The sequence below is a fragment of the Neocloeon triangulifer genome, unplaced genomic scaffold (genome assembly GCF_031216515.1).
Source record: "Neocloeon triangulifer isolate White Clay Creek 2 clone unplaced genomic scaffold, ASM3121651v1 ptg000009l, whole genome shotgun sequence".
Taxonomy (NCBI): Eukaryota; Metazoa; Arthropoda; class Insecta; order Ephemeroptera; family Baetidae; genus Neocloeon; species Neocloeon triangulifer.
Genome location: NW_026775551.1, coordinates 3,278,826 through 3,291,934, shown reverse-complemented (window position 1 = coordinate 3,291,934; position 13,109 = coordinate 3,278,826). Strand labels below are relative to the sequence as shown.

The 13,109-nt window shown below is 38.9% G+C and overlaps 5 protein-coding genes across 5 annotated transcripts; 2 read left to right on the top strand and 3 right to left on the bottom strand.

Moving 5' to 3' along the window:
• Nucleotides 1-174: 174 nt before the first annotated feature.
• On the bottom strand, nt 175-814 carry LOC132195576 (splicing factor 3B subunit 5). Its single transcript, XM_059617671.1, has 2 exons — nt 694-814; nt 175-529 (listed from the first exon to the last, which is right to left on the bottom strand). Exon 2 carries the CDS (start codon nt 511-513, stop codon nt 256-258), a length of 258 nt encoding a protein of 85 aa, XP_059473654.1. The 5' UTR covers nt 514-529; nt 694-814; the 3' UTR covers nt 175-255.
• A 10-nt stretch (nt 815-824) lies between these two features.
• On the top strand, nt 825-2,701 carry LOC132195573 (syntaxin-16). Its single transcript, XM_059617668.1, has 5 exons — nt 825-1,048; nt 1,477-1,743; nt 1,832-2,000; nt 2,059-2,318; nt 2,440-2,701. The coding sequence occupies exons 1-5, from the start codon at nt 968-970 to the stop codon at nt 2,620-2,622; spliced, it is 960 nt and encodes a 319-aa protein (XP_059473651.1). The 5' UTR covers nt 825-967; the 3' UTR covers nt 2,623-2,701.
• LOC132195574 (uncharacterized) lies at nt 2,698-3,842 on the bottom strand. Its single transcript, XM_059617669.1, has 5 exons — nt 3,686-3,842; nt 3,439-3,543; nt 3,222-3,355; nt 3,052-3,154; nt 2,698-2,963 (listed from the first exon to the last, which is right to left on the bottom strand). The coding sequence occupies exons 1-5, from the start codon at nt 3,707-3,709 to the stop codon at nt 2,754-2,756; spliced, it is 576 nt and encodes a 191-aa protein (XP_059473652.1). The 5' UTR covers nt 3,710-3,842; the 3' UTR covers nt 2,698-2,753.
• A 239-nt stretch (nt 3,843-4,081) lies between these two features.
• On the bottom strand, nt 4,082-10,648 carry LOC132195571 (ATPase family AAA domain-containing protein 2-like). Its single transcript, XM_059617664.1, has 19 exons — nt 10,191-10,648; nt 10,054-10,135; nt 9,539-9,875; nt 8,868-9,228; nt 8,605-8,701; nt 8,436-8,549; nt 8,033-8,138; nt 7,736-7,971; nt 7,532-7,680; nt 7,215-7,463; nt 6,749-7,143; nt 6,239-6,617; nt 5,970-6,108; nt 5,751-5,907; nt 5,295-5,692; nt 5,186-5,239; nt 4,862-5,133; nt 4,546-4,800; nt 4,082-4,491 (listed from the first exon to the last, which is right to left on the bottom strand). Exons 1-19 carry the CDS (start codon nt 10,275-10,277, stop codon nt 4,438-4,440), a joined length of 3,921 nt encoding a protein of 1,306 aa, XP_059473647.1. The 5' UTR covers nt 10,278-10,648; the 3' UTR covers nt 4,082-4,437.
• A 237-nt stretch (nt 10,649-10,885) lies between these two features.
• Nucleotides 10,886-13,093, top strand: LOC132195594 (monoacylglycerol/Diacylglycerol O-acyltransferase). The gene is made up of 8 exons (XM_059617714.1): nt 10,886-11,004; nt 11,310-11,420; nt 11,480-11,618; nt 11,673-11,767; nt 11,829-11,996; nt 12,060-12,253; nt 12,403-12,606; nt 12,684-13,093. Exons 2-8 carry the CDS (start codon nt 11,363-11,365, stop codon nt 12,795-12,797), a joined length of 972 nt encoding a protein of 323 aa, XP_059473697.1. The 5' UTR covers nt 10,886-11,004; nt 11,310-11,362; the 3' UTR covers nt 12,798-13,093.
• Nucleotides 13,094-13,109: the final 16 nt, after the last annotated feature.

Below are 13,109 nucleotides of genomic sequence, written 5' to 3'. Positions count from 1 at the left end.
ACTCCATTAGAGAAAAATTACTTTCATGTCGGAAAAAAAATAATACAAATTTAAAGCGCAGACTGAAAGTTGCTGAGAAACAAGCTTCGAGTAGAAGCAAATTGGAAACTTCGTTTCTTATTTTCTTATAACTGTGCCAAGTAGTGTTTTACAAATAAATAAAAAGTGTTAAAATTAATAATGCGTAATTTACAAGAACTTAATATTTAATTTCTGATCAACACACGCAGCAGGTAAATAATTGAAAATCACATTTTAGTCCTCTGGCTTCTCCGGAGGGGGTCCGCACGGCTGCAGCATTTTCTCCATGAGCTGGAACTTCATCCTAGCTTTGGTCTCGTTCTCCGTGATGGAAAAGAAGTTCAGCAGGTCGTGGTGACCGATGTACGACGAGTACGAGTCGCGATGCTGGTTGACCATCCACTCGAACTTGGTCGTGTCTGCATGTCCGGTGCCGATGTATTTGGACTGCAGGTGCTCCAATTGACTGTGGATGTTGTAGCGCTCGCCCATTTTCGTCTCAGAAATACTTGAAATTTTAGAAAAATACATACATAGAAAATTAACAAATCTGAAATTGATTTCCTGTAACTTTTTTTCTAGAATTTTACACATTATGTTGAAATTTAAAGAAAAATTAGAACTTTAATTATTATTTTAGCAAAGTCTTAACTTCTAATTGATCATACTTACAGAAATCTTAGTGAAAATTGACTGATCTTGTTGATTGTATTATTTGTTTACAAATTTTTGCTCAAAGCGTCTCCAAATGTGGGCGTGGCAGTTTCGTTTCGTGCGCCGAGTGATATGCTTTTGTCTTTTGAGTGACACCCCTGCTGGCCCTGCTGCACTTTGCCTGCCTTTTGTGACGTCGGTGTATTTTTTTTACGAAAATGTCAAATTTACATCCCGAATCATGAGCTAATTAACCTGGAAGCCCTGAAAAGAGTCGGACGCATCGGGAAAAATGGCAACTCGAAGTCTTACGGACGTGTTCGTCCTGATGAGGAACAACTCCACCCAGAGCAGGCACATTTACTCGGAACAGGTGGGAATTCGACGACCCCTATTTAATCAACCCTCCTGTTTACTTATTCTTTGAGTGTTTTTGTTTGATAGGAATAAAATTGTAGATCGTTGCAAAATTATTAAAAATTTTATCTTCAAACACCTGTCTATAATAATTTTTGCAATAAAAAAGAAAAGAAGCAACAAAAATTGTATAAATATGAAAATGACAAAATTAAATTCTTCTTCCTCGATCATCTTGTCTAGTTAAAATTAATAGATTTTCTTATCATACATATATTTCAATTTCCTAAAGCTTATATTAATTTTATAAATTATAGGATAAAATCAAATCACAAATTAAACAATTTTTTGAAGAAAATTTTTTAATCTTGTTCAGGATGTCTAAATTAAAAATTATGTTTTTGTTCAATATTTTGCAACTAAAATTTTTATATTGAATTTCAGAGATTTTCTGAGCGAGTGTCCCTGATGAATCCTGACCTTGAGGCTGGGGTGCACCTCTTGCGAGCTGGAGGCTCTGGTGATGAAGACGCAAACGAGCCACCGTCCTGGGTTGACAGTCTGGAGGAGGCGCAGTTTGCCCTGAGCAAAATCCAGGGCAAACTCAGGGAACTGGATGCTCTACACACAAGACACCTTCACCGTCCCACGATGGATGACTCGTCTGAAGAGGAACACCAAATTGACGCCCTCAACAAAGAAATTGCTAGGGTAAATTTAATTTTATGTTTCCCACCGGAGAGTTATTATTATTTTTTTTATTGCAAATCTAACAAGATTTTTTTTAAAACAATTTCAGATGTTTGGAAATTCGCACAAAATCATCCAACAAATCAGACGAAACAGTGTGTCCGAGTCACGCCACAACAAAGAAAAGAGACTTTCCTACAACGTCGTCTCATCTCTAGTCACTTCCATGCAAGAGCTGTCCAACAAATTCCGAGAGAGTCAAGGCAATTACTTGCGAAGTAACCCAACGAGACATATTCAAAAGTCATTTGGTTTTAATATCATTATTTGTGGCAGAATTAAATTCGAGAGAGGAGCGGTCGAAGCAGTACTTGATGCTGCCCGAGGACATGGATGCGCACGAGCAGCCTAGTGCCGAGGACGTCCTCTTCGGGCTGCCGCCTGGCACCAACGCCGTAACCAGTCAGCAGCTTCTGGTGCTGGCGGACAACACGGCTCTGGCGGAGCAGCGGGAAGAGGAAGTCCGGAAAATTGTGTCCAGCATCATAGATCTTAACTCCATTTTCAAGGACCTGGCACACATGGTTGTCGACCAGGTAATAAAAAAATCACTTGATTTTTATATAAAATTTTAGACGAGTTAAAAATAATGTGTATTTGCTCAACTTTTCTGTACGTCTCAAATTAATTTGATTTTAAATCTAATTTTATTTTTAGGGCACCGTGCTTGATCGGATTGATTATAATGTGGAGAGGACACAGGAACAAGTGACGCAAGGCTTTAAGCAGTTGCAAAAGGCGGAGCGATACCAACGAAGCAACCGCAAGATGAAATGCATTTTGATTATGGCCATCACTGTCATCGTGCTCTTATTCCTATTGATAATTGTAAAAACTTAAAACTATTTAAATTATTTCTCATATATACTATACACAGCTAAAATACACTGACTGAAACAAATCAAACGCAGCATTTCTTTCCAGCATTTTCAAATTCATTAAACTACCTCATTATAAATTGAAAAAAAAACCTAGCGCTTCCTCCTTGGATCCCTCTTAACTGTTGGGCCTCCAAGGACGTGGAGTTGATCCTTCAAATCTTTGAGCTCCAGATCAGGAATGTACCTGATCTCCTCATGATCGGGCTCGTGCTCGTGCACTGAAACCGTCACTCCTTCCGGCACAGACGATGTAAGTGCAGATAGTAGAATGGGATAAATGGTGGCCGGAACGTCGACAATCTGTAAAAATCAATTGTGATTCAGCATTTAAATTTCAGGCTAAATTATAAATTATGATTCAATTTTCACAAAATGAAGATCAATTTACCTGGACATTTCTCTCGTATATATTCAGCTTGAATTCTTTATCCACAACAGAACTGTTGGGCTTGAAAGTGTTGATCTTCAGCTTTTTAGGTGGGGTAGCCCAGCTATAGTTTATAAATAATGAATTAAAATTTTGTTGAACTCTTATGTGCTATAATTTGTGTTCCTCACCAGTCTTCCACGTCAAGGTCCATATTCGAAAGAAGATTGTGGAGAAGCTTTTGGTAACTCTCCAACACAGGATAGTCATAGCCCTTGAGCTGAATGTTGACTGCATCATACAAGGGAATTTTTGACTTCATTGCCTGCAATTTTCATTCAGAAAATATTTTTATTTTTCAGTGCATCAGGAAGATTTGGCGATGTGTGTATGATGTAATTTTTGTACCTCCAAATACTCTGGTTCCCAGAGGCCTCCGACGGTGTAATTTGTGTTACTCCTTCTACAGATACATCCTACACTTTGCAGCCTTAAAAGACTTGAAAGTGTACGCTGTGAAATGTAAATTACGTATTAAAAATAAAAGAACTGAAATTTTACACAAATGCATGAATAAGAAAACAAAAACTTGCTATTACAATTACATTATGTGTATGTATAAGAATTTATGTATGCATTAATATTTTTAGCAAACCTGAAACATAGATGGCTGCAGCATCCTTAAGAGGTTAAATAATTTATGCAATTGTCTAAGAAAAAACTCTGCAAGAGGAATTTTGCTGGCACCCAATTTCAAGACTCAAAAACAGAGCTCACAACAGCGACCGATCAAAACATTCGTGACTCGGACACACCCCCTTTTGTTCGGTGTTGCTGAATCTTGTCTATTCTGAGTAAAAATTCCTATTTGGATCATTTATGTAAAAACATGTAATTTCCAATGTAAAAAAAATTCAATACCATTTTGTTTTATGTATGTATAATTATATGATATTTTTTATAATTGTTGCTAAAAAAAATTATTACAAAAATTTTTTTTTTTCAATTTATATATATATTTTAAATGGCTAATTAAAACAATTGCTTTATTTTGATTTTTTTTTATTGGAAAAAATGAACAAAATTATTCATAATGTTGAGAAGCACTGGCTAAGTATTGGTTTGATTTTAAGTGTATATTGCTAAGAACAGAAATTATTTGAAATGAACCGTTCAAGTGACGGCTGCTTATCATGATACAGTGAATGGACTTTCCGTAGCCAAAATTGTGTACACATTCTTATCCACATGGCTAGGAAAACTTAAAAGTGTGATAAGCCAGATACATATAATATTAAAAAATAGACTTCATTCAAGGCAACGATCTGCAAAATTGAAATAGTAAGTCCAGCGTTTTCATCTATAACGTTCCTGAGAATTAATAGAGAGGTTCATTATTATCTTTCTTCATTGCAGTTTGCTGATCACCGAGTTGAATTTTTTTAGAACGACATCAATGTCCTGTACAGAAAAAAAAATTAATCAAAGAACCACACGTTGAAAAAGTATTCAAACCTTGTGCAGATTTGTTCGGTCGAACAGAGTAGAGTACTTTTGCACAATCTTGTTGATTTGGCTGTGGAGGTCTAAGAGAAGTGCAAATGGCACGTCCTCTGTGATCTGCAGAGTTTGCTCCAGCAGCTTGTCTAGCATTTCCTTGTTGACCTTGAGCACTTTTTCATCTTCCTCGGCAGCCTTGGTGGCAGCTTCCTCTGTGGCGCTTATGATGCTCTCCACAACTTCCTTGGTTTCAGTCATCACCGGGCATTCCTGCGGGGATTAGAATCAAGTCTTAAATCAGCATTACTCAGTAGATGATAAATTTTAGTACCTTTGAAGCAGACAGACGAGGGGAACTGCCTTTGCCAGGGGTTTTGACAGGGGAAATTTTACTGCTGGTAGAGGTCATTGAAATATCTAGCAGACTTGTATCATTCTCCAAATTGAGAGATTCGTTTGCCTGGTCCTTGCTCTCGGCTTTCTTCTTCTTGTTCTTATTGATCACGCCCGACGACCATTTGCTCTTCCTCTTCTTGGCCGTATGTCGGGTCTCTGGAGTTTGTGGGGTGCTCGTCGACTTTTGAGGTGATGATGGCTCAACAACTGAATAATATAGAATAAAGACGGAGAAAGGCAACTTATATTGAATAAAAACCTTCTTTGCTGTCAGCATTTCCATTGGGTAGGGAGATTTGTTCAACAGGAACATCTAAATTTAAAGAATTAATTTTGCCGGAAAACACTGGTTTTAATAAGCATCAAACCTGTATTTTCCCCTTCAGTCTTGTCTCTGTTTGGCTTGCTTTTTTCAGGGGCAACAAAGCTGTAGTTGAGCAAATGCTTTTGAGGGTTAAACTTTCTTTTCTTGCGTGCTTCTGAAATCTTCTTGCACTCCTCCTCGAAGTCTGTGTCCATCTCAGCCTTTATTATGGCCTTCACAGAATCGCTGAAGTTGTTTGCCACAGCTCGCAGGTTCCTATCCGAGTTGTATTCCAAGCAGTTTTGACTGATTAAGTCTACGTCTTTGAGAAAGTCTTCAGCAGAATTGTACAAATGTTTGTCGATATTTTCTCTGATTGTGCTCAGGTCCATTGGGTTTTTTATAATGTCGTAGTAGTCTGGTGCTTCTTCCTCGTCCACTGGATTCATGAATATGGAGAAACTGCAAAAATTAACCATCATTATTCAGGGATAAACCTTTCATAAACCAACACAAGCACCTTTTCATGCGGCACAACTTGTCAAGAGTTTGGCGCAGAAATATCCGCAACTCTCGGAGAGAGTGCTCCTCAGTTTTCCGGAGCGTCTCTTCCTCCTTCTCAGTCAACTTCTTTGGCTCTGGTGGGGGCGCCAATGGCAGCACTTCCAACTCAGCATCTAACACAGAAATTTAAGAATCATTGTTTAGTATGTTCTTGATTATAAAATTATTTTATTACCCTTCTCGTCTTTTGTAGCTGGCGGAAGTTCGTAAGGTTTCTCAGTGAACAAGGGAGAGAAAAATTGTTTTCTCTCCTCTTCTCCAGGATTTTCCATCTCAAAGACTTCTTCTCTAAAAGGGCTAAAGATTTCTTGGACCTAAAAAATAATATGTATAATAGATGCACGGTTGATAATATCTGACATTTTCACAAAAATTTTTTTTAACTTGTATTCATGTTATGATCCAAATCAGATCCAAATGTGTAATAGTTTAACATTAATTTACCTCCTCTGGCATATCGTCGCAATCCAGCACACAATTAGCAGTTGCTAGAATTAGAATGGCAGTGGTTGGCTCGATGCTATCGAGTTTTTCCAAGAATAGGTCCTTGACAGTATCAGACACTCGGTGCCACCATCTGTCAATGTTGGGGATGTAGATCACAGCTGGAAGTTGGCGATGGGCTTCCCTGAAGAGGTTGATGCAAACTTCCTCGCCGGTCGCGCCTGGACTGCCGAAAAGACTGCTCATCTCAAGAGAATGCACAGTAACGTGCTCCATGCGTTGCAGAATGGCTGGGGCAATGTGGTTGCTCTGGGGCTGGTGCTTGTTTCCAGTGATAAGGAGACGAGGATTCGGCACATTGGCAGGAAGCAGTTTGCAACTGAACAATGGTAGATTGTTTCAATTCAATAACAATTTAGTCAAAAGGGAGATAAATATTTGCGATTTGAGAAAAAAAAATCGCTAAAAATCTTTAATTTGAGTTTTAAGTCTTTTGAATTGATCACTTACTCTGTCGCAGACACCATGTTGACGTGAGGAAACTGTTTTGCCAGGAAGCTTATAGCTCGTTCCAGCTCAGGACGAAGCAAGTTGCTAACAAACTGAGGAAGCTTCCTCCCAGGGCACTTGGACATCCTCTGGGCAGCTGGCACAATGCCAACTTTGGCTCGCATAAAGTCTTCTTTGGTTACTTGAACTTGTTCCGTGTCAAGAAGGAGTTTGCTGGAGGACTTGTAGATCTGAGGGTATCGGCGACGCAGACTTTGCAGCACAGCCTCTGTGCACAGCGCTTTTAAGTCAGCGCCACAAAATCCATCGCAGGACTGGGCAAGGGTTGTGATGAGCTCAGGCGTTGGGTTCTGCTCCCACTTGGATGTGTGAATACGCAGGATTTCTTCACGTTCCTGATGTTCACGCACACACACAAAAAATTATCAAAAATTACCTGAAAGAGTACAGAAAATAGTTTGCTGACCTTCACAGCTGGCAGAGGGAAGAAGAGCTCTCGATCAAATCTGCCTGGTCGGCGAAGAGCAGGGTCAATAGAATCAATTCGATTGGTAGCACCAATGACGATAATTTCACGCCTGTCTTTCAGTCCATCCATGAGTGCAAGAAGTGTTGACACAATTGATGCATGTATTTGATCCTGCTTGTGAGAGCGCACAGGAGCAAGGCCGTCAAGTTCATCAAAGAAAATAATAGACGGACGATTCTCGTAGGCCTGAATTCATCAAAATTTATTTTTATATTACAAATTTTAAAACCGTCTTTTAACTTTGCTAAACAAACCTGTTCAAAAAGATGCCGCAACTGCCGTTCAGACTCACCAACCCACTTGTTCAAACAGTCAGCACCCTTCCTCATGTAAAATGTTACTTTGGAGCTACCCTGGCTGCACTCGTTAGCAAGCGCTCGTGCAAGTAGCGTTTTACCAGTGCCTAAGTAAAAAAAAAATATTAACATTTTGCATAAGATTTATAATTTTTCTATTACCAGGAGGTCCGTGGAAAAGGACTCCTTTAGGTGGAGTGACACTGTATTTGTCAAACACCTCACTGTACAGCATGGGGAAGACCACCATTTCTTTCAAAGCGTTCACATGATCGTGCAGCCCTCCGACACTTGTGAACCTGATGTCAGGATTAATCTCCATTGGGTCAGTGTCTGCCAGAATTTTCTTTTTGTCACCCCTCGACTTGTCTTTCGAAAAGTTAACAGACACACATCGGCTAAACAATGAACAGAAAAATCAATAACTTGAACATTTGATCAGGGATCTTTAGCCATTACTTTCTGCTTTTTTTCATCTTGTATTCAGAGTCTGACGAGGAGGATGTAGAACTGGCTTTTCCATATCGGCTGCGGTTCATTTTCCTGGCAGATCTGCGACTTGGCTCTAGGATAAAATCATTACTGAATAAATAAATAATTTAAACTTTTCATAATTGCTACGATGGAACACAATTTGATTGTTGCTTGATCTCTTATTTGGCATATGTGAAATGCTCGGTAACAACACAAATATGCTTCTCATAAATAAAAATTCCACATTTTAAGCAGCTTTTTAAAGCAAGGAATTGTTCAATGAAAATTATTTAAAAGATGCGCTATTTCCACACTATCAGGCATTTAAGACAAAATTATAGACAAATGAGAAAAATCTGCTCATTTCCAAAACAAAGAAAAGACATACCTTGCATTTGGAATATTGGAGGTGGAGGTCGTCTTTGCCTCAGATGGTAACCTTTCCTGGGAGATGGTGGCCTGTCGTTGTCATCTGAGCTGCCAGACTCATCACCACTTGTGACTAATTATCAAAGTCAAGATTAGCATAAAAACCTTTTTACTAGAAATTTTCTTACTTATGTTTCGTTTATCACCCCTCAGTTGTCGGACCTCGTAGCTTGCAGTCTGTAGCTGTCTAGTCCTCCGTTTTTGCTTCACTCTTGTGTACATGTCCTGCAGAGGAATATTTTTTATCATCAAATACACGTCTCCAGAACATATTTAAATCAAGCCCTTGCAACAATAAGCCAATTTTTTGCAATTATTGGAAGAAGATTAGATACTATGTTTTAAAAATGTATCCCGCCTATGCCAATAATGAACCCTTAAGCAAACCTACCTCATCACCTCCTTTTTTCTCAGCATTCTCATTGTCATCCTTGTCATCTTCTTCAATCATATCAACAGTTTCTTCTTCTTTTTCAGCATCTTCCTCAGGCTTTTCAATATCATCTGCAGCATAACTATCTCCCAACTCAGTCTTAACCTGAACTCGTCTTGACCTCCTTGGAGCTGGGTCCACTTTAGCAATAACTTCCTCCTCTTCGTCTTCTTCCTCCACATCACCGTCATGCTTGATTCTTGCTCTCCTTCGTACAGCGCAGTGGGCTCGAACTTCTGAGTCATCATGCCGCAGCCTGCGATGGTAGCTGCTTTCAACCTGTCCCTCGATGATCCAGGAATCATTGAATGATGAGTATCTAAAAAAAATGAAGGTGGTGAATATCGATGTAAAGATAATTGAGGAGAAATTTTTCTTAAAAATTGTGCAGGAAAGGTAATATTTTAATTCTTAATCTTCCAGACGATAGCAAAACAATTACTTTGAATAAATTTTGATTTAAATGGAAATTTTGTTTCTATTGATTCTCAATGTTTTAATAATGGGAGATTTTAGATGGACTTAATTTATCAAATTTACATGGAAATTCCTCCATGAAAAAAAAAATAGTTTCTGAAATCAGAACATTGAAACTGGTTGAAACCATGAATGAAAATTTAGATTAATACCTTAACTTGCGCTCGCGTCCGCTTCTTCTCAGGCCAGAGTCACCATTGGATATGCTCCTAAGAGCGAAAGACTTGCTAGGTGTATACTTATGGCCCCTCACACGTCGGTGAGATCTTCGGGCAAGCTCAACACCATCCTCTTCTTCAGCCGAACTGGGATCAGTCTCGTGCAAAATGATTTTTCGTCGCTGCCGCTTTCCTTTGCGGTGGACAATTGGAGACGAGTCCTCCGTGATTCTGTCTTCAGTGGCAAGTCTGTGGTCATCTTCAGAGTCCTCACTAAGATCTACTTTGTTCACTATGACGTAGCGAGAGCGTCTCGGTCTCAACACTCGCTCTAGATAATTAGAAAAAAGGGATTATTACAACTCTGATTAATTCTTAAGATAAAATACTTAATTGTCAAACAAAAATAGCTGTCTTGGAAACAACAATACAAAACAAAAAATTGATTTTACGCTTGACTGCCTTTTTGATTGAAAATAAAAGTCTCCAGCAAGTTTCTAATCCTTTACCTCTCCGACGTTCGCCCAGATCGCGACTTGGAGTCGCTCTTTGCCGCCGACTTCGCCGAGCTTCATAAATGGGTTCCTCTTCCTACAAAAAATAAATTTTGATGGAGAAATTCTAGAAAGATAAAATGACAACTCACTTCTTCAGAATCCGGTCTGGCGTTGTTGTCAATGACGGGCATTTCCGAATCATCCAGGCTCGCGTCCCCGCGCCTTGTTTTGACCATTTTCACTGATATTTCTGGAAAGCCAAGTTTATGCCATGCAGGCGACTCTTCATCGTGCTCAAAATTCGGTTTGGGGTGTCAAAAAGTCGGCCGGTGGTTTGAATTTTAGCGTCGCACTCGTCTGCCTTGCGTAAAAAATGGCGCTTGTGGCGGTAAAAAACAGCTCGTCTGTCGGTGGCCTTGAGAATTTCGGTTCCGCAACGCTTTTCCAAGGGCTTGATACCACAGACTGTGAATGAAGCGAGCTGAGGAAAAGTCCGCAATCCCAGAAGATCCGTGTGGTCTGCCGGCGTCGGAAAAGCGGAAAATTTTGCGACAATCAATCGGCGCTTTTGCCGCTTTCAGCGCCGGGAACTGCCGAAAAATGCGGAAGTGTGTGAGAGGGGTGTAAGAAAAGTAGAACAATATATTTCTACGGACTTTGCATTAAGAGTGGATTGGTGGAAATATTTTCATATTTTTTAATATTTACATTAATAATTTATAAAATATAAGTTAAAAATCTTGAAAAAAGATTAAATTATCTCAGTAATAATTAAATATCTATTAAAGTGTGCAAGCTCCTTTCTTTTACCCCACTTGCAGAGCTGCGTGCACCAGCTGTTGCAGAAAAACAAAGTTTTAACATACACAAGGGCAGGGGACAGGGTCATTGAAACTTGTGACTAAAAATAAAGCAGTTTCTTTCGTTGACCAGTCGTACGATCGGTGCAAATGTGATGGTCAGGTAAGTGCGACGTTACTCGAATGCGTTTCGCTCAATTTAATCATGGCCCATCGCGATGATAGAAATTTAATTTTTTCCCTCGGCATTATCATAATATAAAACGTTTTTTTTCCAACTTCTCTTGTGCAATACATAACGTACACATAAGCTGTGTGATAGGTATGGTGTTGACGAAAGTGCGTTGTTTTCCACTCAAATAAATCCCTTCTACTTTTTATCTTTTCTGTTTTGCTCACTAAACTGTACAATATAATCATGTGAAAGCTTCCCATTTTTACTTATACATATTTAATATTTTCTTGTAGATAGCCAAGGTGTCGTTGCCCAAACACGCTGGTGTGCGCATATTTAATTAATTATGCTGGAACGGTTGGAGCTTATCAAAAATGCCACCCTCTACGTGGAAGGAATTATTGGTGAGTTTATTTACAAAACAAAACAAGTAATGAAGCATAATTTTTGATTGAATCTTCAGTGCAATATATCGATTTGGACTTTTATTTGTGGCTCTGGTGGCTGCTCACGCCCTTAGTCATTACATTCCTCCTGCCAATGACCATAGGTGTTCTCTTCTACATGACATCATTGATTTTGTACATTTACAAACTTCACAGGTTTGAAACTTAAATTATAATCATTATATTGATCTAAAATTAAAACTTATACAGGCAAAGACTTCGAGCCGCCTACGAACGAGACTTTTGGGATGGAGCAAGATACACGGTGGCTGCAATTTGGGACGCCCATGGCTGGTTGTGGCATGGTAACGAATTATTTGTTTAAAAATTACTTATTAATCAATTGAAATTTTCTAAATTTTAAAGGATATGAAATCGAAGGACTGGAAAACTTGCCAGAGGACAGTCCTGCCTTGATAGTGTATTACCACGGTGCAATTCCAATAGACATTTACTATTTCGTCGCCAAGACTTTAATTCTCAAGAACAGACTTATCCACACAGTTGCCGATAATTTCCTCTTCAGTCTTCCTGGTAGATTGACGGCCATGATAATATTTTTTGTCTTTTTACATCTGCTTCTCTGTTAATGAAAAGGTTGGCCTATAATTGCCGAAGCACTGAAGGTGATCCCGGGCACGGTGCAGACGTGCTCCGCCATACTTAGAGATAACAACATGTTAGCCATTGCGCCTGGAGGAGTCTACGAAGCTCAGTTTGGTGACTCTTTTTATCATGTCATGTGGAGGAAGCGGCTTGGCTTTGCAAAAGTAGCACATGAAGCAAAAGTGGTAGGTATTTTTTAAAAAAAAACAACTTTTAATTGTCTCTCAACAACCATTCAATGAGGATTCTTTCAAATTTTTTAAGTAAATTTCATGAAAAAATACTCTCTGCTAATTTTTCCTCTTGGTTAATAAAAGTTAATTCATTGTTCTAGCCAATCATTCCAATTTTCACACAAAACCTGCGTGAGGCATTCCGCAGCGTCAGCTGGGGCAAGAAATACTGGCTGAAGCTGTACCTGTGGTGCAAACTGCCCATTGTCCCCGTTTATGGTGGCTTTCCTGTAAAATTGAAGACATTTGTCGGCAAGCCCATCCCTTACGACCAATCTCTATCGCCTGAGGAAATCAGAGATAAGGTAAGTGCTAAGTTGTTCCTTTTTTCATTTTTTTTTTCTTGTCGAATTGGCAATTTATAAAACTGAGACTTGCTCAGGTGGCCTCGTCAATTGAGGATCTCGTCAAAAGACACCAGCAAGTGCCAGGAAGCATTTTACGAGCCTTGATTCAAAGGTTTTGGAATTTCGAATGCGCGGAAAAGAGCAAGTGATCGTATTTATTTTCTCAAAAGTTGCCCCTTTAAACTAGATTTTAAAGTATTATATGTTATTTTTCTAATAACCTTTTTTTTGTTAACGACTTAAGTTTTCCGGTCCCATTTTTTACCCATTCCCTTTGAAAACTTCTCATTCCATTACTAATTTTTTACCCCTAACTTGTGATAATTAATGATTATTTGATCAACTATATCAAAAAGTCTCAATGTTAACCAGTCGTTGTAGTTGCTGATAGTGGATATTTTAAAATAAAAGTATATTAAACGTTTTATTATTGAAAAACGGATTATTTAATTTAACAATAA

What these genes read in the sequence shown, in the direction of transcription:
- LOC132195576 (XM_059617671.1), bottom strand. Translation starts at nt 513, where the DNA reads ATGGGCGAGCGCTACAACATCCACAGTCAATTGGAGCACCTGCAGTCC.
- LOC132195571 (XM_059617664.1), bottom strand. Translation starts at nt 10,277, where the DNA reads ATGGTCAAAACAAGGCGCGGGGACGCGAGCCTGGATGATTCGGAAATG. An exon ending in TCTGGGCGAACGTCGGAGAG is followed by an intron (nt 9,876 to 10,053) that starts GTAAAGGATTAG and finishes CTAATTATCTAG; the next exon opens with AGCGAGTGTTGAGACCGAGA. An exon ending in ACCGAACAAATCTGCACAAG is followed by an intron (nt 4,492 to 4,545) that starts GTTTGAATACTT and finishes TTTTCTGTACAG; the next exon opens with GACATTGATGTCGTTCTAAA.
- LOC132195594 (XM_059617714.1), top strand. Translation starts at nt 11,363, where the DNA reads ATGCTGGAACGGTTGGAGCTTATCAAAAATGCCACCCTCTACGTGGAA. An exon ending in TTTCCTCTTCAGTCTTCCTG is followed by an intron (nt 11,997 to 12,059) that starts GTAGATTGACGG and finishes GTTAATGAAAAG; the next exon opens with GTTGGCCTATAATTGCCGAA. An exon ending in TAGCACATGAAGCAAAAGTG is followed by an intron (nt 12,254 to 12,402) that starts GTAGGTATTTTT and finishes TCATTGTTCTAG; the next exon opens with CCAATCATTCCAATTTTCAC.
- LOC132195574 (XM_059617669.1), bottom strand. Translation starts at nt 3,709, where the DNA reads ATGCTGCAGCCATCTATGTTTCAG. An exon ending in TGCAGCCATCTATGTTTCAG is followed by an intron (nt 3,544 to 3,685) that starts GTTTGCTAAAAA and finishes TACATTTCACAG; the next exon opens with CGTACACTTTCAAGTCTTTT. An exon ending in GGGAACCAGAGTATTTGGAG is followed by an intron (nt 3,356 to 3,438) that starts GTACAAAAATTA and finishes TGAAAATTGCAG; the next exon opens with GCAATGAAGTCAAAAATTCC.
- LOC132195573 (XM_059617668.1), top strand. Translation starts at nt 968, where the DNA reads ATGGCAACTCGAAGTCTTACGGACGTGTTCGTCCTGATGAGGAACAAC. An exon ending in GGCACATTTACTCGGAACAG is followed by an intron (nt 1,049 to 1,476) that starts GTGGGAATTCGA and finishes ATTGAATTTCAG; the next exon opens with AGATTTTCTGAGCGAGTGTC. An exon ending in CACACATGGTTGTCGACCAG is followed by an intron (nt 2,319 to 2,439) that starts GTAATAAAAAAA and finishes TTTTATTTTTAG; the next exon opens with GGCACCGTGCTTGATCGGAT.